General features: G+C 36.8%; 1 protein-coding gene across 1 annotated transcript in view; it reads left to right on the forward strand.

Moving 5' to 3' along the window:
* Window positions 1-26,114, forward strand: part of TMEM131 (transmembrane protein 131) — a 66,639-nt gene that overhangs the window by 17,973 nt on the left and 22,552 nt on the right. The window contains exons 2-4 of the mRNA XM_033051727.1: window positions 1,422-1,483; window positions 13,403-13,443; window positions 20,236-20,304. Of these exons, the coding sequence (XP_032907618.1) occupies window positions 1,422-1,483; window positions 13,403-13,443; window positions 20,236-20,304 (172 nt within the window). The remainder of the gene's footprint in view (window positions 1-1,421; window positions 1,484-13,402; window positions 13,444-20,235; window positions 20,305-26,114) is intronic.

Genomic DNA, 26,114 nt, shown 5'->3' on the forward strand with positions numbered 1-26,114 from the left:
GAGCTTGCACCTTTGAGGAGAAGGTATTGAAATGTGTGGGGATGTCAGGCGTGCAAAATGGGATTTGCAAACAGTGATATGTTAATTAGCATAGTGAATTTTGGGTACTGAGTGTCACCAAAGCAGCCAGTGAGGAAATGTTTGGGACAAATATATGTCAAAGCTAATGTTTCTCTATGTGGTAGGTGCCTTTATTCCTATTTACCAAGAGTGCTTTTTGTTTTCTGAAAGTACTGACACTTTTTTATTTAAAGCATCATAGAGTGGCATTGTTGGTGACATTATAATAATTGTTTTTGTTAGAACACTGAGCTTCAAAGTGGGAGATAAAGGTCTAAGTCTCCTTTTTCGGACTGAGATTCAAAATCCATCTTCCAGAAGGACACACTGTGCTTCTGTGTACTGGGAAATCTTTAATTTCTTCCTGTTAAAGTTGTTCCTTTTTGTGGAAAGGGAGGAATGGGATCACTCACTCAACTTCATCTAACATGAATGGTAAATACTAAAGACAGTCATGGGCAAAGGACATTGAGTAGAGGAGGGGTTATTTATAGGACTATTTTTTTTTTCTTTTAAATACTCTTTTCTCATTTGAGATTGCTACTGTATTTTATTCTAAAGACCTTTGTGTGTGTCAGTAGATTTTTGGGGAGTAAAATGTAGAACTCTTTGAACCTTTCTTTCCTCTTTAAATCTTACTCATTTTTCTACAGATTATTATATTTTACAGGAAGGGCAATGCCCTTATTTCTTTGTCTTTAGAAGAAAGTTGCATTCCCTACATTTTAAGAGGACTTAAAAAACAATTGCCTGACCAAATATGTAGAGGAAATGAGTGGAGTGTTTGAGGATCCTATATTTGACTGAGGCATGACTTTTTTGTGGAGTTTAGTCTTATGGTGCAAACATTTCTAAACTGTTTCAAATTTTAATATGTTCCTGTCAAGATGGAGAGGATAGTTGCCTTGCCAAGGATTAGGCTGCAGTGTGAAGGAGTCTTTCCAGATGTACAGTTAAGATTAGTAGTGTGTAAATGAGACAAATTCTGTTTGTGTCTGAACTCTTTGTGAGCTTACATGTATTAAACTCACTTGTTCAGGTATCCAGCCTGTCATATTGGTTGAAGTATGGAATTAGCTTGGTACAATCACTTTTTTTCAGGACCCTAGAAGAAATTGTTCCCTTTGGAGTTACACATTTTTAAGCTAAGACTAATTTGCAAAATGTGGTATTTGTTGAGCAAAGTTAGTGTCACAGACTTGTGTTTGTTATTTTGGTAGGTAATGCATTATTATTTTGGTTTGTCATAGCTCTGTCTACAAAATGAGATACAGCAGATTTCAGATGTTTAAATTTTTCTTTTGATTTAATAACAAAGGTTTTTTTCATTGAATTACTTAGTTTTTTGTTTTTCTTTACAGCTTTCATCCAGTCAGATGGCATAATAGAAATGCTGCGTTTTGATGAAGGAGACCTATTGCAGGTATGTAGTTTTATTGTAAATCATCTGAACTAGCAATGTTTCATCTTTTTGATAGCTCCTTTTTGAACTCATGGGTTAGTGGAATTCTGAAAATAAACAAGCACTAAGCACAAAACCTTTAGATTTTCTAAAGTTGCTTTCAACAGTATGCTTTGGTGTGGCCAGAGCTTCTGGTTCCTTGATGGTTTGTGTTGGGAAACTGATGAGTTTTACCACAGGTTCACTCTAGCCTGTCCCTCTGTTCAGTTCTTTCTTTCTCAGAGGAATTGGGGGATAGTTTCTGTTTATGGCTGATCTTGATCTAGAGTTGGGATGCAGTTGGCTAACTCATCTGTAGGAACTGCAGTGTTGCAAGATTCCCAAATCTAAAGGCAGTTCTTGGGACCACGTTACCACTGGGTTTAAAGAAATCTAGTTACTGGAGTGTAGCAATTACTGTTGCAAATAGTTGTTTTTCATTATGTTGCCATTCCTGTCTGTTTTCTTTTAATCTGAGTCAAAACGGGAAAATACCTAATTTTAGAGAATATATGCTGAAATTTTGAGATTCTGGTAGTATTTAGGATGACATAAACAAGCAACATGCCTAGATACTAGAGCTACATAACTCTGAAGTTCTATTGACTAGGATTTCATATGCGTGTATTTTGTGGATTGTATGTATGTTGAGAATATTTTTTTTAATTCCTTGATGGTGATAGTCTACTGCTTGAAAGGGAGTAGAGGAGTTACCAGTGCAGTGCTTGATTTATAGTTCAGAAAAGTCAATATATGCGTCAACATATTACATGTTTCAGATTTATGATGTTGTCTTTTTTATTTTTTCCCTGCCTACCAAGTTGTTTGGTTTGGTTTTTCCCTTTCTTCAATCCTTGTTCCTTAATGTAACTCAAGAGTATCTTACTGTAGATGTTAAGACTGCAATGTACAAGAGTAAGATACTTCAGTATTACATAAACTGGTGACAGGAAACACTTCAGTTTTTAAAAAAGAAAACCCCAATACAAACCCCTCATAAAAAGCCTCCCGAACCCAAATACCCTACCAGACAAGCAAACAAAAAGCCTCAGGTTCCTCATTAGCTAGTTGTTCAGCTGTCATGTGCTAAACATATTCTCATAAGAGATATCTGTGTATGGGCTTATGTTTGGATGTGTAGAGTAGAATGGTGGAACTTTTCCATGTAGTGGTTACAGTCTCAATTATTAAAGCTTTCAACTGTGCATATTTCTTTAACTTGCATGAAGATACCACATATCACCATAAATCTGAGGAAAAAATCCACAAAGCTTAGTTTCTTTTCTTTTACATACTGTATTGGAACGTATTATGTTTGACACAAGTAGTTTAATAAAAACAACAGAGATGTCATTGGCCCAGTGTTTAAGGTAAAGATGATGTCGTTGGATTCACTCATCTGTATTTTAAGTGTTCCTTTCTCACCAGGATTATTTTTTTAAACTAGTTCAAATTAATCTTCAAAATTTGTAACTTTCTTACTCATTTTAGCACTCTATTAACCTCTAGTTCTTAGACTAGAAAGTAATGGTACTGCTGTGAACCACTCAATAAGTCATATAAAAATGGGAAAATAAAAGGATTGTTAGTTATACTAACAATTGCAAGATGTAGCAGTATTATTATGGTGGGACAAAGTCAAGAAATTCTGCATGCTGCACCATAAAATTTGCAGTGCTTTAGATGGCTTTGGCCTGCCACTTCCCTTAAGATGTTGCTGAATGATTTAAAACAAAACAGGAGAGACAAAATTTCTGATAAGTGGTTTGTACGTTTTATGTTATCGTTGTGACTCTTAAGCCAGGCATACCTATAAAAGTGAAACCACTTCCTTTTAGTCAAATGATAGTGTATACTGTTTTCTCTAGCTTACAAATTATTTGGGATTTTTCATGTAGATATTAATATGGTGACCTCTTGTGATTACTTACTGCAATTTAAAAAAAGCAATTAGACTGTTGTAAAACCAGATTTATGTCTTGTGAACAGCAGTTACTAAAGTTTTAAACCTACTGTGTTGTCACTGTTTCTCTTTTGGGTTTTCCACAAGCTTTCACAAATGTCTGTTTTCTACAAATGCCATGATGTTGTAGTAAATCACTATTGTCTAATGTTATTTCACCTTCAGGTGGTTTGGGTTTTTTTAATAAAAAAATTAACCAATTCAGTACATAAAGTGATTAATAATCATTGAGGTATCAAAGAAAACTATCTCCAGTCTTGGTTTATCTCCGCTTCCCCCAAGAATCTGATATCTTTAGAGCGGAAGCAAGCTTTTTCTTGTTTGAAACAGTTGCTTTACAAGTAAGGTAAATCAATTGCCGAGTCTTGAATAATTTTATTTTTGAGGATTCTTGCCCCCTCCTTCCAGTTAGTGTCAACTCTCTTGATACTGGTATTTGTACTAATTTGGAGTACATACGGTTGGTATAATATTCCTAATGCCTTTCAATCACATTTTAGGAATTCTGTTGTAAAAAATAAATGGAATTTGTTGAAAAGTTTGCTTTGACCAGTCTGACTGAGAACAGCTATTTATTGAAAGAGAATAAATCTTTAAATATTTAAGTAGAAAAACATTTCATTGATAAAAATAAACTGACAATGGAAATGTCACGAGTTCATGCTACTGAATAACTAGCAAAAATAAAGACTCTGCTCTTTGGGTGTGGACTTACAGTTTGTGGTTTAGAAAGTGCTATACCATGTAGCTCAACCTTCTGTCTTGCCAGAGCAAAAGTGAGAATTCTACTCTTTAGCTTATGTGTTCAGATTAAAGGCTTATATCTAAATAATTTTATGCTAATTCTACCTGTGAATTAAAATAAAGAGGGAATTTCTTAAGTCTGTCTATTCACATGAATTGGTCCCTTTTAGGACTCAACTTTTTGAACTCTTCAAATTCATTTAGATCCGGAACATAGGGCAAGACTAGTATTAATGTAAATACTGTGTAGGGTTGGGTTTTTTTCTTCAATGGCAGGTGGTTTGCAGATGTCTGTATGGTTGTTTGGCACTTCAGAGTCATAGGCTTGGTTCATTGTAATGGACCTTGGGAGATCATATATATGTTTTTCAAGTGGTGGTGCGGCAGGTGCTTGACTCGACTCTTCTCAAAACCTCTAGAGAAGTGTGTAGGTTTCATGCCTAAGCTGGTTTTGCTGCTGCTTTTTTCTCAAACGTGTGTGTAGTTGGGTTTTTTGTTAGGTTGTGTTGCCTCTTCATCATGATAATTTTGTGCTAAAATCTACCTGCAGCTTCTTCATGCAAGTTTTTTACAACACTCTCTGAATTTACTGGATTTTAATTTGTCACTACTTAAAGTGTAGCATTTATTTGAGACATTGTGCTCAGAGAGAGGGCAGAGTAGTTCCTTGCCTGTCTAGTAATGCTTGTTTTAGTAATGCCAAAATGAGTTGTAAGCTTTTGACGACATTTTGTTTGCTCATATAGTTTGTATTTCATTGTGCTTTCCAGGAACATTGTTTTCTTTAGTGTGCTATCAGTTGTTCCGTTCCCAGTTTTACATTTAAGCTCTCATTCAGCTGAACTTTGCCATGTCAGTGTCAGGCCATCTCCTCCATGTGTTGTCCTGATTGTTTGAACCCTTGTCCAGACCTGACAGATGCTTCATGTCTCTGACAATGATGTCATCTGCAGCTATTAGGAGGGCTGAAATAAACTACAACTGTTACTTTTAATAATTTGTCCTTTCACGTTAAGCCAACATACTGGCTCACTTTTTGAGGACTTTACTTTGAAAAGTGAGCAGTAAAAGAAAACTTCTTTTTCTGAGCAAAGGTTTTTTTGGTTTTTTGGGTTTTTTTTTTTTCTTTGTTGTTTTTTTTTGTTTAGTTTTTGGGGGGGTTGTTTTTGTTTTTGCGTTTTTTTGTTTTGTCTTGTTTGGTTTTTGGGTTTTTTTTAGTTAATAAAGGACTATTTCCCAGGTCCTTCTGTTTGTTGTTAGAGCTTTTGCCTTGGGTATCTAATATTCTTGTGCGCAGTGTAGTTGGGACCACTATTTTCTAGAGTGATTATTTTTTTTTTCTCATTCAGAATGCTTTGAAAGTACTTCTACTTATGTAGTAGTGTTTTTTAAGTAGTATATTGCTAAAATGAAAAAGGAAAATGATAAGACTTTTCAGTCAAATTATCTTAACATGAATCTGCTGCAATAATCGTAAGCGTATGAAAGTATTTTTTATAGGTAAACTAGAAATTATTTTACTAATAATTATTGGTTTGCAGAATAGCTGAAATAGGACAAATAAAGAAAACCTGTGTGCTTATATATACTTAATACATATTTGCTGTCTTTGTTCATACACTGCTGTGAACTGCTTATTACAAAGACTGGTAGTGAGAATTGCAGTGGTCCTACATGACAAAGAGACAGGACCTTACTATGACTTGCAGTGGCTTTGTAACATAGAAGTTGTGGAACCAAATTACCTTTGTGGGACTCAGCTGTGTTGATCTCTTACTGGTGGAAGTTTAGTATTTTCTGCATGATCTATACGTCATTCTCAGTGGCACAGCAAAGAATTCTCTTAACAGAAGTGGCAAGCATGCAGTTCTGTATCATCAACAGTGTTTTCAGGGAGTAAAGTCTAAGCGTATTTTTTAGTTAACTAAAATTTTCCTGGTGTCTATTGACTTTTTAAAGGGATTTGATGTGATCTCCATTGATATTTGTGTAGCCAAAGTACTAAGAATATAGGCTTGTAGGTGGGCAGTAAAGTGACTGGACCATTGACCTCAATGGGTGTATTCTACAGGACAGAGTTCAGCTGGGAGTTGGTTATCTGTGACAGAGCTTGGAACTGAGGAGAGCATGCTTAATGTTGTCTTTTGCAACCTGGTTGGTGTTGTGGAGAGTACTCTGTGAGTTTGGAGTTTGTACCAAACTGGCCAAAGTAGCTGTCGCACTGGAAGGCAGGCTGCTCTTCAGAGGGCCTTCAGCAGGTTGACAGGAAGCTCGAGACTTTCAGCTCAGACAAATGCAATGCCTGCACCTGGGAGAGAGCAGCCCTGTGTGACAGGATGGGCTGGGCCGTGACAGCAGCACTGCGGCGAAGACATGTTCACTGAATTGTGAGCAAATGTGCACCCAGAAGGTAAAGGGTGTGATTTTTTCCCCCCTCTCGAGGGACTGCAACTCAGTATTGTGTCCAGTCTGGGCTGCCCTGTGAGGAAGGCACTGATGTACTGGAGCAGGCACAGCAGAGTAGTACAGGATGATCGGGGCCTGGAAGGTTTCTCATGTTAGGATATATTTTTTCAGCTGTTAAGAGAAAAGATCAAAACTGATTGCTGTGGCCAGTGTGACATTAATAGGAACCAGATTTTTCATTGTGTCAGTGGAAGGATAACAAACTTTGGACAGAGGTTCCCAAATCCATGCAAGAAAAAAGACTAAAACTTGAGAATGTTCAAACACTTGACCAGGTTATTAAAAGAAGTTTAGGATTTCTATCTTTTGAGATTCCCAAGACATGATTGCCCAAAGCTGTGAGCAATCTGCACTGAGATCTCCTCTGAGCAGCAACTGACTTGATGGTCTCTGGAACTTTCTTTCCCATGTGTGATTTTATAAAGGAGTAAGAACCATGTTCATTGCCATTGCTTGTGAGCAGCTGAAGTTCTTCTACTTCTTATACTGGAAGAGTTGCCATCCCCAGTCTTTAGATTAAAAATAATTGGTGCCCAGGAGTGACTGTTGCAAATACAGAGTCAGTAGGATGTGTTGCATCAGCTGCGGTCAACTGATGATGTTTTTGTTTCCTTGTGTGAGTTTAGGTCATAAAAGACCAGGGCAAGAAAGATTTCAGTCCACTTTCAGCTACCTTTCAGATTACAGCATTCATTTTTTTCATTACCTTAAGTGTGATATTCCTCATTAATTATGTTTATTTTAATTACACTAATTACTAGCGTAGAGCTCATGAGCTCAGCAATGAAGACTTAAGCTGCCATTTATGTATCGCATTTGTAACTATCTCTCAATATTTAGTTGCAAGCAGCACTTAGATCTTCTACAAGAAGGAACCAACCTTACTATGAAATAGCGAGATGTAGAATGTTCTGAGTCTTTCAGACTGCAAAAGACTTTTAAATTGGTGTGGATACTGTCTTGTGTAGGAATATAAAAAACTTTGGTTGATGAGAATTTTGTTAACATTAAAGAAATATATTTGGTGAGGGAAACCCCAGGTCTTACTTAAGAGGGCCTGTCTGCCTCCTTCCATTGCCCCAACTGTCCTTTTTGAAGACTTCTGAGCTCTAGTTTAGTTGCTTAAACATAGGTAACCAGTGCTATTTGAGATGTCCTGGACTGTCGTGGGTATCTACATGAACCTGGCAGATATGGCACAGGGTGTAGGAGAAACTGTGTCCTTCTGGGTGTCAGTCTGAGACCAGGCAGGCTGCCCTAGGACATTTATCTCAAGTGGCAACAGATGCCTATGTTTAGATGACTGAATGTAGTCTGGGTAATATGACCTCTTACCAAGAAATGAAGAATAGCTATTATAACAAATTGGTGAGATATTAGAATTTACTTGGTGGTTGTGACTGTTTGGTGGGATTTTTTGGTTTTATGTTCTGGCTAGAGTTAACAACCATAGGTATTTCTTTAGAGTCAGCATTCAGACTTTCTCTATGGATTTTGATTCTCCATGTGTGCAAGATTGCCTGTTGTCTTCCACAATTATACTGGGTCTTTAAAGTGTACTTTGAGGTACAGATTCTCTGCAAAATCTATCTTGAGAATATAAGCCTTTGGAGAGAAACTATTCTTAAGTCTTGAAACCATGGTGTTGGCTGACTGCCTTGAAATTTTCTAGCTCACTGTGTTCAAGTTTTGTCAAGATCTTTATACTGAAATCCTCTAGGTTTATAGTTTAATCCTTCTAGGGTTATATAAGAGATTAAATTAAGGCATGATACTGTTAGGAGCAATAGCCTAAATGTTATCTGCTGTCTTTAAACTAAAAAAATAAATAAAAAAAGAATCCTCTATCTTCAAGGCTTGAACACAGCTTGTTTGGTGGAAGGATCATAAATGCCCAGCACCGGTAAAAGTGATGATTTTTCCCTCTCTCACTTTCTTCCTGCGCAGTTGTATATTTCTGCTGTTCCTTTTGTGCTGACCTTAGGTTTTGTTGTTAGGGATTTGGATTGAGAAATTAATTCAATTGAGGGGGTTTTTTCCTGTAATTTATCTTATTGTGTATCTTGAAATATTAATAGTGTGCACATGCATTGTACTTCCTGATCTGTACATTGCAATATTTTGTTATTTGTAATGCTTCTTCAATACAGATAATATTGAATAAATGTTTTGCGTAAATATTTTGATAATTCTATTCTTTTACAATGTATCCTTTATGGAGAAAAGACAAAGCTGTATTTTTTAAAGAGCATAACTTTATTTCTCTTTACTTGATAAACCAACAGTATTAAGCAAAACCTACACAATAAATAGTGGATTGATCAGGTACATGGCTTTAATTCCTGGCAGTTTTGTGCAGTCACACAGGAAAAATAGCAGGCCACACTGCAATACAATAGGTCCACAATTATATCTGGAGATCAAATTTAAAAAAAAAAGGTATTTAGGACTTGTAACTGAACACAGTTGTATGTTTTTGTTTACTGCATGACTTGAAAGATTGACATGTAATAAAAATGAGTGGTAATTATAGAAACTGCCGCATGAGATTTATTTTTGGTTTAGTTCCATGATGCCATGTTGCTGAAGTTGGTATGCTATTTCTTTGCTCTTGATTGACCCTGATCCAAAAAACGAACTTAAAAAAAACCCAGCAAAATCCTCACAACAAAATACCCCAAAAACAATCAAACAAAGCAGAAAGCAAGCAGCCCCTGCTCAAAAACCAGAAGGTGTAATTGAATTGAAATTATAATATTGCTTGTGTTTTTGCACAGTGATTTATGATTTTAAACCTGATTTACAGATATTCGACTTAATATTTTCATAGTAAATCAGTGATTTCAGAACATAGGGGGAAATCTTGGGTATTTCAACTCCCAACAGTTGAACAGCCATGGCAATGTAATAATTGCTTTTGTCAATTACAGTAATTTCACGGTTATAAGCCACACCATTTTGGCTAAAATTTTGGTCCGAACCCAGAAGAGCGGCTTATAATCAGGTGCGGTTTATATATGGACAAAGAATGAAAAGTTGCTGTTTTAGTTTGGAGGACAGGTGTCTGCTGAGAAAGGCAGGAGCTTCTCTTTGAAATGGAGAATGTAAACTCCCTCCCTCCAAATTATTATAATTTTGAAATCAAGAGGCTTTCAGGCAAAAATATGGGAATTAGGAATAACAGTTCTTTTCTAGGGAAATTAAAATAGAAATACAGTACTACAAAGAAACAAACTCCAAACCCTGACAAAGTCAGAGTACAACCTGACACCCCATCAGGCAGGGTGTTGGTAGCAGTCCCATTAAATGGTGACTGCAGTCCTCTTGCAGTGACAGATGTGGCTCAGTTGGAGCAGTGCTCCTGTACAAAGTGGAGTTTCCCTCCTAAGGTCCAGTGGTGATGTGGAGAACTCCGGTTTTCCTCTGGAGTCCAGTGGAGAAAGGGGCTCCCTTAGTGTCCCAAAACCTCTGTTTTTATCTTGATAAGAAATGTTGGGCTCTTTCCCCTGGCTGGAGCAACTTCCAATGGGATGAAGTAGTTTTATCAGTTCCACAGTGGGACTCAATGGGCCATGAGCAGAAAATGCCTCGCTGGAGGAAGGATGGGTTGTGAAAAGATAAAACACAATGCCCTACCTGGTTTCAATGGATGGCCCATTAGCAGAATATCTCCAGTGGAGATAAGGATCACTGCTCCCACCGTCAACAGATGGTGATAGAATAGATACCTTTTATCACACTCTGCGTTGTAATGTGCAGCTTATAATCAGGTGTGGCTTATAATTGTGAAATTACTGTATGTGTATTTCCATTTGTTTCTGCATTTTTCCAGAGTTAAATTTGATCCCCACTACCCTCTGTCTAAAAGTTGGCCTGGGTGGGATCTTAGATTGAGTCTAATATTAGTGGTATTGATAGCCAGTTATGATGCCTAAGAGTACATACAACTTTCTGTATGAAATTATTTAAAACTTAATAGAACGTGCTGTCTTGTTAGAGCCAAAGCTAGTTGTCAAGGATGGGACAGTGCTAGTAATGGCTATTTTAGTTGCCCTGTCATAGGATATGAACCTGTTAGCTCCATCATCTGACTGTCAGGTAACTGCTGATAACTTAATTATGTGCTTTAGTTATGTTTTGAAAGACAAAGGCCCTTCATTGTTAAAAGAAAGGGGTTTTTCTTTAATTTTAGTGATTAATGTGCTTTCAAGGACATTGGTAATAATTATAGGGTTTTATATACAGTTTTGTATATCTGGTAATTTCACAGAGTAAGTTTGGTTGTTGTGGTTTAACTCCAGCTATAAGCTCAGCCCCACACAGTTGCTTGCTCTGTTTCCTCCGTGGGATGGGGGAAGGGAATCTGAAGAACAAAAGTGAGAAAACTCTGGGATGAGATAAAGACACTTAAATAGGTAAAGCAAAATAAATCATAGGATTATAATCACAGAATGTTCTGAGTTGGAAGGGGACCACAAGGAGCAATGAGTCAAACTCCTGGCCCTGCACAGGACAGCCCCAAGGTTCGCACCATGTGCTTGAGAGTGTTGTCCAAACACTTCTTAAATGTCTATTTCAGCGCCAAACCATCCTCTGGGTGAAGAACCTTTTTCTAGTATCAAACCTAAACCTGCCCAGGCACTTGCTGTCACAGAAGTCATATACCCACTGCCCTTATCTCAACCCATGAGTTTTCTCATGGCTGAATTGAGAAAATGTGTGGCAGTTTAAAACTGGAAAGTTTGCCTTTGTCTTTCCAGTTTGAGGAAAATCCAGTTTGAGAAGTGCCTTTTTATGTTTAATTTCTTTTGATTTCAGAGCTAATTAACTTGTTAATTAGCAGTGCTTCCTAGAAAGTTTTAGATAGAAAACATTTTGTACCTTAAACATTCATCACTTAAGTAAGACTGATTTTAAATTTATTTCTTCTTCATTTTAATTGAATTTCTCTTACAGCCTGTTGTAAATTGTTTCAGAGTAGTATTTACCTGTATCTTACTGGAAATAGAAAATGGAGTGTGGCATCAGAAGTTAAGCTGAACTGAAAGCTTATCGTAATATAAGTAGTATACCTTAGCTAGGAAAACATGGAAAGATGTGTAAGCTATTTTTTCCTATTCATTAAGTTAATAGTGTTTCAATGAAGAATAAGAAATAGTCTGATTTTCTAATTACAGTACAAACGGAGTAGGTAAGTTTAAAGGAAAGCTTGCTGACTTTCCAATTACAATAACATAGTATAAAATAACTTCACTTGTTTTTTAGTCTTTTCTTCACTGAGAAGAAACTGCACTGATTATTCTGTACTGTAAAATGTAATTTCATATGAACCCCTTCCTGCAATATCCTCTTAGCAAGGCAGTCTGACTCTCTATATCAGTGGTTTTAAACCAAAAAATCCAGTGAATGCTCTGTGTTGCCTTTCAAATGCAAGTAAATCCTCAAGTTACAAACAGATTAGCTTTGTTTTACAATGGTAAATAATACACTTCCAGCTTTCTTTAGTTTGATGCAAATTGGAGGGTGAGTAAACCAAATAACTGCATTTAAAATCTGGAACACTAGTTAGATTTATAATGCAGAATTGATCCTTGATCTGAATCAAACATTAATGTTTGTAGACTCAGTGATTTAATAGGAGTAATTATAAAATTTCCAAAAAGTGTCTCCAAATAGCAAAATCAAAATTCCTCTAATAAAATAATCTTTATTTTAAGTAAAGATAATTTTTTAAGAAACTATTTTTAAAAATACTTTTAGCTAAGAAAAAAGGAAAGAAAGTGTAATTTTAAGATGATATAAAAGTCAGTGAAATGTCCAGCAAAAGGGACTTGATTTTTAGTTCTGAAATGAGATACAAGTTTACATTCCCCTTGCACACAAGTGACATTCTTGTACTAGAGCTGAGCTGGTCAAGGTGCACCACAGACTTTATCAGATGTGTGAACTTTCTTCTCACTCTCAGGAGATCAGTATTCAGCTTGACTGTGAAATGTGTAAGAGAGTTACTAAAATCCTCAGTTTAATCTCCAAATTCTGTGGGAAGACAGAAGTTTTCCAAGTCTGGTATGTTTTAACATGAGCTGTATCAGGAGGACACTGCATATGCAGACTTCTAAACCAGTAGGTATTTCATAGGCAAGAGTAAACTAATTGGAAATCCCTAGACAACCTAACCTCCTTGTTTTCAGGTAATTAACTGAAATGTACAGCAGAGTGGAAGGAAGGGTATGAATAATAGAGGCTAGAAGATCATTAGCAGAGAAGGAGGTGATGTTTCCTAGTCAAATGGAGATTATAGCCTTCTTTGTGTTCTCGGTGTTAAATTACATCAGTGAGATAATTGGTGGACTGTTTCTTGGTTTATATGCTTTTCTTTGTGGTTTGTTTCTTACATCTGTCTATGCTGAGTTTTTCTTTTGCTCCGTACAGTGTTATAATTTCCTGGACTTTTTCCTTCGCTCAGTTTTTTAGTTTGTTAAGTTGCTGATTGTTTTGTAGTTCGTAGGCATTACTACCACCGTTCTTGTGCAAGGACAAACTTAATTTCTGTAATTGGAAAAAGCTAATTTACATTTTCTGCTTCAGTTCAGCACTTCTCCTTTTTTCTTTCAAGCTCTGATATGCGAACTTGTTGCAGTTGCCAGCTTGTGAGGTTGGGGATTTTCCCTAGCTGGGGGTATAATGCTGTTGGTCTCTTAAATGTAATTTTTTTTTTTCTTTTACAGACTGAGACAACTTTAGGCCTCAGTTCATATCAACAGAAAAGGTAAGCATATTTCTGAAAGTTTAATAAGGCTTTAATCATAAGAATAAATAAGGTTTAAGAGTAATAAAGGTTTAGTGTAAAAAATATCAAATATAAACCATGTGATTTTTTTTCAATTATTTCTTATACAGAGGAAATGAAAATAAAATGTGAGATAGTTTTTAACATTGGACAGCTCAATCATAGAAAGTTTTGGGTGGGAAGGGACCTTGAAGATAAGCTAGTTCTATCCCTCTGCCATGGGCTGTGTTCCTATCTCTCACTACCCTATCAATAAAGAATTCCTTCCTAATATCTCATCTAAACCCTCCCTCTTTCAGTTGAGAACCCTTTCTTTCTTGTCCTAGCACTGAATGACCTTGTGAAAAGTCCCTCTCCACTTCTCTTTTAGCCCATTTTGGGTACTGGAAGGTGCTCTAAGGTCACCTCAGAGTCTTCTCTTCTTCAGACTAAGTAGTCCCAACTCTCCTAGCCTGTCTTTGTAGGAGAGGTACTTTGCCCTTCTGATCATCTTTGTGGCCCTTCATGAGGAAGAAGCTTCACATGTGGAGTAAAAAACTGAAGAACTCTTTAGTTCTGTTTTTAATGTATATCACAGAGTAATTCTGTGTAATTAAACTGAGACTCTTGTTTGTAGATTTTTTAAAAATAATTTTTCTGTAGTTTCTTTTATTGAGGAGAAAATTTACCTGCTTCAAAAGTTCTTGATTTACACTTGAAGAAAAAATTGATGTTATTTTTGATAGATTATTCCCCATATTCCTTTGTCCCATCATAGAATCATTAGGGTTGGAAAAGACCAAGATCACCAACTTCTACCTTCAGCCATGTGCCAACATGCCACTAAGCCATATCACAGAGTTGTACATAATTTTGTGATGGTGGTGTCACCTCTTCCCTGGGGAGGCTGTTCCAGTACTTAACCATGTGATGATTTTTTTTTGAATATCCAGCCTGAATCTCCCCTGGCGCAGCTTGAGGCCATTTCCTCCTGGTCTGTCTCTGGTTGCCCGGGAGGAGTCTGACCCCTACATGGATACAACATCCTTTCAGGTGGTTGTACAGAGCAGTGAGGTCATCTCTGAGCTTCCTTTTCTCCAGACTAGACAACCCATGACCCTGCGTTGTCCTCTCCTGTTCTGAAGTGTCTGTTACTGAAGAGTTTGCCATGTATGATACCTGAGAAGGAAAATAAGTGGCCTCTTTTTTCCCTGGTGCCTAATTTTTCTCTGAAGAATCATCAGATATTTATATGTTTATTTAATGAGTGCATTGAACAGTAATAATGAAGCTTGTTTCTTGCACAATAGCATTCAACAGACTGTCATAGCACATTTTCAATAAACACAGTCATGCTTTTCCATGACCTGTTTTCTGTTCCTTTTCAGGAAATCTAGTAAAAGAATTTTCCATTTTGGATGATTTCCTATTTTATTGTGTGTGTAGTTGCTTAATTGTGGGCTTAAGATCCTTCTTTGAAAAACCTCTGAAATCTTCAGCTATGGAGAGGAGTGCAAAACAGCTGTAGCTATGTGCTGCATCAGTCAGATTGCAGTTATGAGAATATGAATTTACAGGAATGACAGTTGAACAAAAGATAACAATGATTAGCATATTTCTGTGTCTTGAATATAGCCAGACCTTATGCGATTCTTTAAGTCATGACATCTCAATGCCAGAAAGAAAGTGCCTGTATTGGCATCCACAGATTGGGTGCAGTATTGTTTCCCAGAAAACAATTAATTTGGGGGTTCTTGAGATTGAGGCCATGGACTAGATTGCTTACAGGATTTTTTTATTCTAATTTCTCAGCTAGGAAGATTGCTTTCTGTACTGGAAACTTCATTGTTCCAGAGTATGTTCTGTTAAAACACTGGTTTAGATATTTGAAAACAAATAGTCTGTTCCACTTAAGAGTGCTATCCTATTTGAAGTTCAGTCTCTGTGTGATGGAGCTCTGCATTACAAGCTCTCTGATACCATGTTACATAGTAAATACCAAATTTGCTTTCTATTTTTCTCTCTCACTGCTGTTACTGGTTTTGCATGAATCTTTCCCATAAGTCTTTTCTAGGTGATTTTTTCAATGGTATTGCTAAAAACAGTACAGTAATTTCGCGACTATAAGGCGCAGCTTTTTGACTAAAATTTTGTCACAAACCTGGAAGTGTGCCTTATAGTCCAGTGCGCCTTATATAATGTACGAAGTTCGGAAATTTGCCAACATGGAAGTGTGAGCTGCGAGCCGTGGGGGAAGCCGGCAGGGCTGTGGCAGCTGGGTGAAGGCGGGGCTGTGGTTCTGTGGCAGCCGGGTGGAGGCGGGGCTGCGGGGGCACAGCAACTGAGTGGAGGCGGCCCCGTGGGGCCATGGTGCCCCTCCTTCCTGGTACAGGCAGGCCCGGGGGCCCATGGCTGCCGGGTTGAGGTGGGGCCACGTCCAGCAGCTGCGTGGGGGGAGCTGGAGGCAGATCCTTGCTGCAAAAAAACCCTGCGCCTTATAGTCCGGTGTGCCTTATATGATCTACAAAGTTGCGAATTTTGCCGACTCCTGCCGGGGGGTGCGCCTTATAATCCGGTGCGCCTTATGGTCGTGAAATTACTGTACTTACCTAGATGACTTGTCTTTCCTTGTCCTTACTAGAGATTATTTCTTCTTCTCAGTATAGCTTGCAGTATTTTTTCCCTATTTAGACAGTTTATTCAGTTCTCTGATCTACTTTTTAGCACTAATTGGAAGGAGGGAACTAGCAATTTAATTTGTTTTGTTCATGCCCATGGTCAGGTTACAGTGCATCTATTCAAGCTTCTCCCTATTCTTTCCCCAGACACTTCCCCTTGGGAATTGTTAGCTTTGAACTTTGTCTGTTTTGAGTGTGTTTTCCTGATACAAGGTAAATACTGACATTTCTGAGCCAGCTACTGTCTGGGTAGTTTATGGGAAAACAAATTGTTGCTAGACTTTTTATTCATCTGCGTTTTTAGCAGCAGCTCTGCCATGTACTGAAGTGGTTAATTGTCTTGCGAGAGTTTACTTTCTCACTGAACCTGTGATTAATACCCATATTTCTAAAAAAATATCTAGTTTTAAAAATTAAAATACCTTTTCTGATACATGCAACTCAGCCTTATTTTTAAGTATTAGCAAATTGTGGATGCACTCTGGTTACTTCCAGAACATTTTTAGCTCAAAAAGTCTGCAGTGACTCTTTCGAGGATTCTGGTACAAAAGACATCCACTGTGAAGTATTTGCCAATTTGTCATTTTAAAGGGTCACATAGTTATATTTAGACATGCTTTTATTTGATTTTGTGGTAATGGAAATAAAGTAGCAGCTTTCTAAGAGTTCTTGTTCGTAAATAGAATAATGATAATTAATTCTGCTGTCTACGTTTCTTTACAATTTATTGCACAAGAGAGGAAGTAAAACTCTTTAAACAACTGCTGAAGAAATGTGGGAAAATACATGTGGGCTATGCTTAGATTTGAATTTTCTACTGTAGCAATTAAAGAGGTTACAGATACGATTCCACAGAGCACATAACTCCGACAGAAATTCCTGAACAACTAGAAAGGTAAAGTGAGGATACAGAGACACAGTTGCTGCCCAACTCTGCAGCAAAGATACAAAGAAATCTTTAAATACTGTATGTGACAAGCCTTTCCTTCATCTCCAAATGCAAAGATGTGCATTGATTATCTAAAATTGAGTGCCTAGTGCTCTGATAATCAGCAAAGCATTATGCAAGTGCTGAAGAATGTCCTTAAGACACAGAAGTATATTGTGGCTTGGCACAGGTGGACATCCATATCAGCTACAGTGTTTGCAGGCACTGCTATTTTGACCGTGTGACAAACGTTATTGAGACATGAAGTTGCACTTCAGTGAATTGCATCTGGGTAGCAGCAGTATCTTAGTAGTTGAGATAAACGCCCACTCAGATACAGCATGGATGGAACAGGGAGGATAATGATCCTGCAGAGTACTATGTGTAGTTCATTCTCAAATCTCATTTTTAAGATCAAAATTCTTACAGAGGGAAAAAGATGTTGAAACCATTTAAATTATGACTCCTGGCAGTTCTTAGTCTGCTGGTGCTTGTTGGCAGGTATTAGCAGTCCTCTCTTCCAGATGCATCTTTTCTTTTTCATGTTGTTCTTCTTGTCTTTAAAAGCTGGAAAACTTGGAGGGGTAGGGAAGGAAAAATGCTTAAATTGTGATATAAGACCGGGAGCCATATTTCTACATGCATACAATAGTAATTAACTTCATGTCATTATGCTGTAAAGTTGCCCTACCCGTGGGTGTATCCAGGCTCCAGTGAGCAAATGCCCAGCAGAGCAGACATTATCATCATTTTCTAGTCTGTTGCAAGTTGACTCATGTTGGGCCTTTCAGTAGGCAAAGTTTGTGAATCCCAATATTGCTTGCTTCTGTTTGAATCTTATTACAGTTGTTACTTTTATTGTAATAGTTGGCATTCATTATGATGTTGTTGGCTTTACCAAACTTTAACCAAATATAACAAATTTTTAAAATCTGTGTTGTCCAACTGGCTTTCCAGGGTAATGTAGCTCTGTGGACTGAGAAAATGTCGCCTAACCTTTAGATGTATATGGAGAATTGAGTACGTCATGATTATTCAAGTTAGGCCAAGTTACTCTTACTGCATTTGATATGTCATTCTGCCAATAGTTACCAATACAAAAGAGGTACTGTCTAACTGTTCAAAGTTTTACTTTTGCAAGAAATGGGTAGAATTATTTTTAAGATGACTTTGGTTTCTGTTTAGTGTAACCTTGGCAATGGAGATACAGGAGTTTTTTGACCTTTTTCATTTAGAAATGTGCTCTAAATGGCTTTTAAAAATGGATTGTAAACTCTGAAGACATACTAGTCACTTGTTCTGTCCTTATGATACATAACTGCTAGTATAGTTTTTCAGTTGTATTCTCCTACATCCAGTGTGTCTGTAAACTTCTTTTTGTTGAGCATTGGTTCTGTGGTTTGAGGTTTGACTTTAGCCTGAGAAGGTGTATCCAAGCACTCTCTTACTTGACAGCTGTGTCACAGCCACACTTAACAGCAGAAGAATTTTAAATTTTCATAGATATCAATACAGTTTTTCCTATTGATGTCTTCTTGTATTTTCACTTCTGTTGTACTGCGATCTGCACACACATGACATGAGTGTACACACAAACATATATAAGTATATACTAAGGCTGACTGGATGTACTAAGCTCACTCCTGTCCTGTGGACAAAGCTATTTTTGGTGACTGGGATCTGTAGCATTGAAGATACTTTGACATCCAAACATTGATTAGCAATCTGTGTGTTATACTTGAAGTGTAAAGATGCAGTCACAGAGTTTTAGGGTGAGTCATTGAGACATGGTGATTTTATTTTACAAGCTTTTGATTTGATTTTGGTTAAAGGATACAATTAAGATTTCCTAGCCTATTCTTAAACTTTTACTGCTGTAAGTAGCTTCTTTGTGGAAGTGGTTCTGGAGTGTGGAAAGACATCTGAATTTGATCAATGGTTAGTTTACCTGGAATTGCACTGGATGCAATTGGATTGATCTTTGCTCAGGGCTTCAGGTTTCATAAGACAAGCCACAGGTGTGTGTCCCATTTCCTGACTGCTCCTCCTTGTTGAAGCGGAACTGTGTAGTTCTGGCTGGAGCTGGGTTTGTGGAGTAGCTTTCCTTACCCAGGACAAGTGGCTGTAGCTCTGTCTTTGGATATCTAGGATTGAAACAAAGTCAGAAAACATTATCTAAAACAATAATGCTGTTTTAATATCAGAAAAAAAAAGTTGTTGGTCTTGCCATTCAGGAGGCATTGATCTTCTATTCTTTAGTCTTCCCCCCCCCATTTTTTTTAATGTTGTTGTCTCCCTGTTTTTTGGTGTTTTGTTTTTTTTTTTTTTTGTATGAACAGGATTTTTACTCAGCTCCATTAAAGTGTTACAGTTAGAGATGCTTAAGTGTGGTCACAATCACATCATTCTGAATAATAAATGTTTCAGCCAACTAAACTGCTTTGTATTTTTTACTTTTAATTTTTGTTGTGAGTTAACTATTGTGCTCTGTATAACGTTACTGGTAAAGTAAGCAGTAGTAGAGAATGCTTCCAGGTACTTTGTTGACTTTAATGCTGGATTGTTTGAGTGCTATTTAAGTTTTGGTCTTTATCTATCAGAATTGTCCTAAAGAGTTTCCAGGGGGAGGTTAGTATAGGCAAAGGTAAGGAAGAGAGTCTTTATTTTCCAGATATTTCAAGTTTTGAACAGTATTGGGTGTTTTCTTATTGGGTGTTTTCTCACATGTGGCCTCCATACCTTCAAATGCATCCAAGATTGTTTATGTACTAGTATAGAAGTAGCTGGAGAAACTCAGGATGTGTATGTAAATTACTGTTACACACTGGACAATATCCAAAACATCTTTCATAGCAATGTTTGGACATAGCTATGAAAGATGATGTAAACCTATTTAGTGTACTGTTTCATTCAGCCGTCATTATATAAAGGAGAGGTTTGCACTTCAATTATGTCCACTTTCAAGATATGTGCTCTTGCATAATCTGTCTTGGAGACACCACATAATCATGTTGTAAAATTACAGTATTCTGACTGGACAAGTTTGTTTCATTTGTTTCTTCTGTCGAATTAGTTGCTTTATTAGTATTAATGAACATTTTGCTAAGAAAGGGCTATTAGAGATGGGAAGGGAACAAAAAAGTGTCATTTAATGTATCTTCTACAGCATTTCAATTTTTCTTGCAGTGTATCCCTGTATCGGGGAAATTGCCGACCTCTCCGGTTTGAGCCACCAATGCTGGACTTCCATGAACAGTAAGTTGAAATCTTTTAATCTGTTTATGTAAATTAAAACAAAACAAAAAACCAAACAAAAAAGCCTGAAAACAAATAAATAAAGCAAACCCACCCCCCCATCCACTGCAAGAACCTAACAACAAACAAAAACCCAGAAAATAAATAGGAACAGCATTTAAAGCTGGTAAGAGAAGGTTGTACACATAGATTGCATTAATAGATTGTAAGTGTAATTGTCCTACAGAGGGCTGCTGTACTCAGTTTTAAGCATCATGTAGGGACCTGTCAGCTGCTGTGGTTTTGAAGATGTAGGTACTTGTACTTTTTAGGTACTTGTTCAGCTGCTCTGCAGAGTGGGCAGTTTTAAGTCTAGAATGTAATGTTCTGAGGTGAGATCACCTTTCTGCTTGAATATAACCCATGTCAGGGAGCATGTACTCTAGCATATCAGTTTTTCTATTGCTTTGGTGGCCAAAAAACTGGCTGTGGATCTGCAATTATTAGAACAGTAATGTTGAGTTGTGAAAATACAGCGTCAAGGAGAACAAATAGCCTCCAGGACTTAACTCCATGTTCTCTACCTTGCAACTGGTTGCTGTTTCCATTTTTGAAAAGGAAGAAGGAAGGAAATTAAGCATTTCATCAATGTACCTGTTCCTCTAACTACTTCAGTCTTGTCTTAGCATGAACTGGTTATTGTGTATAGGTAGCACCAATCCCTCTTCTTCCCAACAGTCAGAGTGGTTCTGGAGAAGGTGTTTATGGAGCCTCTGTGCATGATTGATACTTAGACCAATGTAAACTTCAGTGAAGGCATTTCAAACATTTTGTTACCAGTTCAGCCACAGATTATTAGTAAAAATATAGTACCTTTTTCTGTTATTTAACACTAGATAACAAAGCTGTATGAAAACGCCTCCTTTTACAGAACATATGTGTACTCAGTCTAACAAAATTGTGGCTTTACTTCTAATTAAACACAGAATAAGTTGCTCTATCCCCTCTTTTTTCCTTTGAAATTTCCTTTAGCTTTTGATGTTGTGTGATTTTGTTGTTTTTCTTCCTAATGTCAGTAACTGATCCTAGGTAACAGAATATTGATTTTTTTTTAAACTGAATAGCAAAATATCTAGTGGTAAGCCCAACTCTACTGCATCTCTGCTACAAGAAAATTAGCTTATAGTTAATAAATTATTTTGGTGAGTGTAGTACAAATTCAAACTTGTCGAGCAGTGTGCTTTTTGTTAGAGCTGTTGTTACCTTACCTATTGATTTGAGTTTAAGTTATTTTCTTTTAAAAAATGTAAAAGTTTTCAGTTCATAATAATTCCAGACTTTGATGTTGGGAATTTAATTTGTACACCTTTTTCTACTATGAATAAATTTGATCTTCTCTGAAGTATCTTTTAAAGGTTATCTAGAGTTTGCATGCTTATGCTCTGAAGAAAACTAGGCGTGTTTTTTTGTTTTGTGGATTTCCAAAGATGATTTTTTCACCCTTGCAGCAGGTAGATCCAAGACAGTACCATAAATACTTTAAGTCATTCTTCATTATATTACAGCTTTTTACATAAGCTGTTCTTGTCAAAGCTAAAAGCACTGGAGAAATAGTATAGATTATTTAATATAGTGTTAAAAGTAGCACAAATCTCTTACTTGGGAATGGCTCTGTACAATACATGCAAACTGCATGTACTGCTGCCTTCTGTCAATTAAAATAAGGAACCTGTGTGTTAGATCTTGATTCATTGTGTTCCTTCTTTGGTTTGGGTGGGTTTTTTGGTAGCTTGTATATCATTAATTTATCTGTTGTCATTTAGATTGTAGTCTCAGGCAGAAATCCTCTTCCGATTTATTAAAACTTAAGTTGCCAAAAGCAGTTTTAGGAAAGGTTTAGATATGGAGGCCCAAAGTTTAGTTTAAAATCTGTGAACCAACTCTGAGAAATGCTGAGTAACTCAGCCTTATGGTGGGAACAAGCTGCAGGTGCCAAGCACCTTGGAAGTCAAGTAATGCAGATTTAAGCTTTTGAGATTTTTGCCTTTTAAAACAGGCAGGGTTTTCACATTCAAATTCTGGCTTTTCTGTCTTTGTTATTAATGGATTTTAGAAAAGTCATAACTTGCATGTTTAGTTTCTGAATAAGTACTATACCCAGAGGGTGTTTTGTTAATAGGTAGCCTGTAGCATTTAGTAGAGCAAACTTGTTCCAAGTTCATGTTTATACTGAGCTATCAACATGTATCATACCTAGGCTAAAGACAGCTCTAATATTTATTTTCAGTTGTAAGTCAAGTCGTTCTTACCATGACATTTTTGGTCTGCTAAGAATATGTGAGTTTAATCACATGATTCAAAAACATGCCAACTTAAACAGGAGTAGTAGTTAATAAAAATTCCTTTATCTTAGGATCTCAGAAAATCAAAACCAGTATTAAGTTGATAAATACGTGCTGTAGACACACTTCCTGTGTATTCCACCTGGAGATGAAATTACAATGGTCTTTTACTTGTATTTTATAACAGTTGGAGTTTTTTTAATGCTATTTTAATATAAAGCAAACATTACCATATTCTATCACTTTGAAGGTAGTCCAGATAATCTCACATTTATCAAAAGAAATGCATGCTGTATGTTAGGATATGCAAAATTATATGCAAATCTTTAGCTCACTTGAAGAGATCACAAATGTTCTCTGTATGCATTAGGCCTCTGGGAATGGGATAGAACTGAGGCAGTTTCTCCCATATCACTGTGCCAGGGGACTACTTGGACTAAGTGTAGAATACTCATTTGGTTATTTAATGTGGAAGCCTCTTTCTTACATTGGTGAAGCAGCATCAATATTTTTCTGGGGCAAACTCTACAACATCTTGAGTATTGGAGATACTGGGCTTTAAAGAAAACAAGAAAAAAACCTTCCACCTAAAGCCAGCTCCACAACTAGCTGATTTTTTTTTTTTTACAAGCATCCTTTTTCTTGTATTCTCTGCTTTAAACTGTTGCTCTCCCCTGTTGTTAAATGGGAATAACTGAGGTGTTTTCATCTACAAACAGTAATCATTATCTTACTTTCCATAGCTTTGGGAATTGGTTGCTCAGAGGCTGTTTTGGCAGAACAGTCATTATCTGTATAACTTTCTGTGTTTAAGACTGTTTTTTATATTAGAGGTCATACAGGTGGCCACCTGGGGTGAAGGCTGAAGAATGCTTTTACAGGGCAGTTTCTATTCAGTTCTTGCACCTACTTTGTGGGAGAATATAGATCTTCACAGATCTCAGTACCTTGCCTTCATCTTTAATTCAGCTCTGACAGTACCAAAAGACAAGTTTGAGTTCTTCAACTAAATTTTTTGATCGAGGTACCTTTTCATAATGGAGCACTTGTGTATTGGAGTATTTTAGGATGCTACCACAATATAAGCTAGAACTGCTTATCAAAAAATTATTTTAATATGGAGTAATATAAGGTAACATTCACATCCTACCCATTTCATAGAAATGATTGTTTAATATATGAAATGATACGTTTGGTTACAGTAATATTTCAATCCTTGATCAGCCTATTCTTCTGGGGTGAATGGAGGTTCTTGCTTTACTCAATTTGAGCAGGGTCCTATTCTCACACAAAATTTTCTCATTGATAGGACTGTATTCTGATGTTCTTTATTTCAGTTTTATATTGATAATTTCATTTTACATTTTCTTTGAAGTGTTTTGATTAGAGAATTTTTGTAATGTTTTCATGTTTCTTGTTTGTAAGCTCTAGTATTTGGCAGGATATTCTATGAAAACTTAAGCTGGACTTGAAAACAATTGCTTCACAGTGTTCAGATGTTGAGACCTTCTTGCAGGCATGGAGACCATATGTTGTTACTACCTCTAAGTAATCTAAGGGACATGCTTTAAGGACAGGATGATGTCAGAATGGATAAAAATCTGGAGAACACAGCCTATCTTAAACCCGTCTTAATGTGCCTCCCTTTGATTCTAGACTGCACTACCTACAGTTATACTTCTAATTATATGAGCTAAGAACAAGAAGACAAATGAAAAGGAGCCATTTAGAAGGTCAGGATGTATCATGAATGTGCTGTCCTGCAGTGTAAACTGATTTACACCCCTGTAAGGCTTGACTGGTGTAAAACTTAGGGGAGGACTAGAATGGTAAGGGAATGGAGAAATGATATTGTTAACAATTTAGCTATTGGAAGTTGTCCTGATCTATAGATGAAATTTTTTAATCTACTAGATATGCAGTAGATATAAATATCCTTAAAGCCATGGGAATTACTTCAAGTAACATAAGGTTGATATAAGTTTAGCAAAATTGTCTGTTTTCTTCAAAAACTCTAATCCCTTATACAAAAAATAGTGAAGAAGTTTTGCAACTAGAGAATTTATTCAGATCGCTATTTTTCCTACATTTTAAGTACACTTACTTAAAAGTAAGTTGGCCATAATGTACATCCAAATGTTTACACAATACATTTGATACATTTCTAATGTGTGAGAGTTTGAGATTGTTGGAATTTTAAAGAAATGTTGCTAAAGAAAACTTGATTTCCCTTGGAGTTTGTTGAATGTGAGAAATTGTTGACAGTAAATTGACATTTCATCCAGAACTGCCTCAGGTTTTGTTCACATATCATGCTAGACTGCACAATGGTGCTGAAAGTTCATTACGCTCCTAGATGCATTCCAATCACACTTGGTGACATGGTTGGATAAACTCTACTACTTGTATATGGGGTTTTGATAACTTTGTGGAAAAGGCATGATTTTCTTGTATAGAATCTAAGTTAGATTCCTAACTTAAAGTGGGGCACTTGCTCTATTTACTATGTTACATTGACACCAACTTTTTGTCAAGTCTAATGTCAAAGAACTTTCTCTGTTAAAAGTCAGTGGAATCTGGAAGCTGGGAAACAACCAATTTATGGGTTAGTACATATACAAAACCAAAACCCTTGTGTTTTCTCTTGGTTTTCTGAGTTGGAGACATGTTTGAGAATGCACATGTATGTGCTTCAGCTACTCTTAACTTCAGATAAAGAAACCACTTGCCTGTGTCACTCAACTGATCTTGTGTGAACCAGGAAGAATGCTCTACTTGCCAGTTCTCTAGTTTTGTACATGATGCAGGCTTTTTTTGTGTAAGCAAGCTAGCATTTTCTTCAGAATGGGGCACAAAAGGCAATCTTTCAGTCTCTAGAGGGAACCTTGTAAGACCAGCTTGTTTTGTTTCTTTTAATTAAAAGTAGTTGGATACCTTCCAAGTGAACACCCAAGTTCTTGCTGGAACTTGCTCAGTCTGATCTTCTGGCTGGAGAACCGTCTTCATTGGTTCAGGAAATTCCTGAGCCTAGGAGAGTGTCCAGGGCACCAGACTTTGTATGCTTTCCACATTACACTTCTGCCTTCTAGGCATCTGTTATTCACTCCTGTCTGATAGGATACTGTCTGACAGGATACTGATTTAACCCTTGTGGTTCTTCTGATATGTTGCATGACAACTGGTTTTACAACTGTTTACGTAGTTGTCAAAGATGTTAAATGAAAAAAATACATGGAGAAAAGCATGTCAAATTCTCAGTTGCATGAGGAATTTACCAGAATTGAATATTGAGTATATTTACCTATATTCCCAGCATTTCAAGGTGTATCTAGCAAGCTTTTGATTGACTTCATTTCTCTTTCCATTCTCATTAGAAAGAATAAGAGTTGGAAGAAGAAGAATGTGTCTGCTGAATTCATATCTTTTGCTTTTCAGTAATAAATTTGTATCAGTTTTCATAAATCAAGTAAGCATTTTACAGAGGTGCTC

The sequence above is a fragment of the Catharus ustulatus genome, chromosome 2, assembly GCF_009819885.2.
Source record: "Catharus ustulatus isolate bCatUst1 chromosome 2, bCatUst1.pri.v2, whole genome shotgun sequence".
Taxonomy (NCBI): Eukaryota; Metazoa; Chordata; class Aves; order Passeriformes; family Turdidae; genus Catharus; species Catharus ustulatus.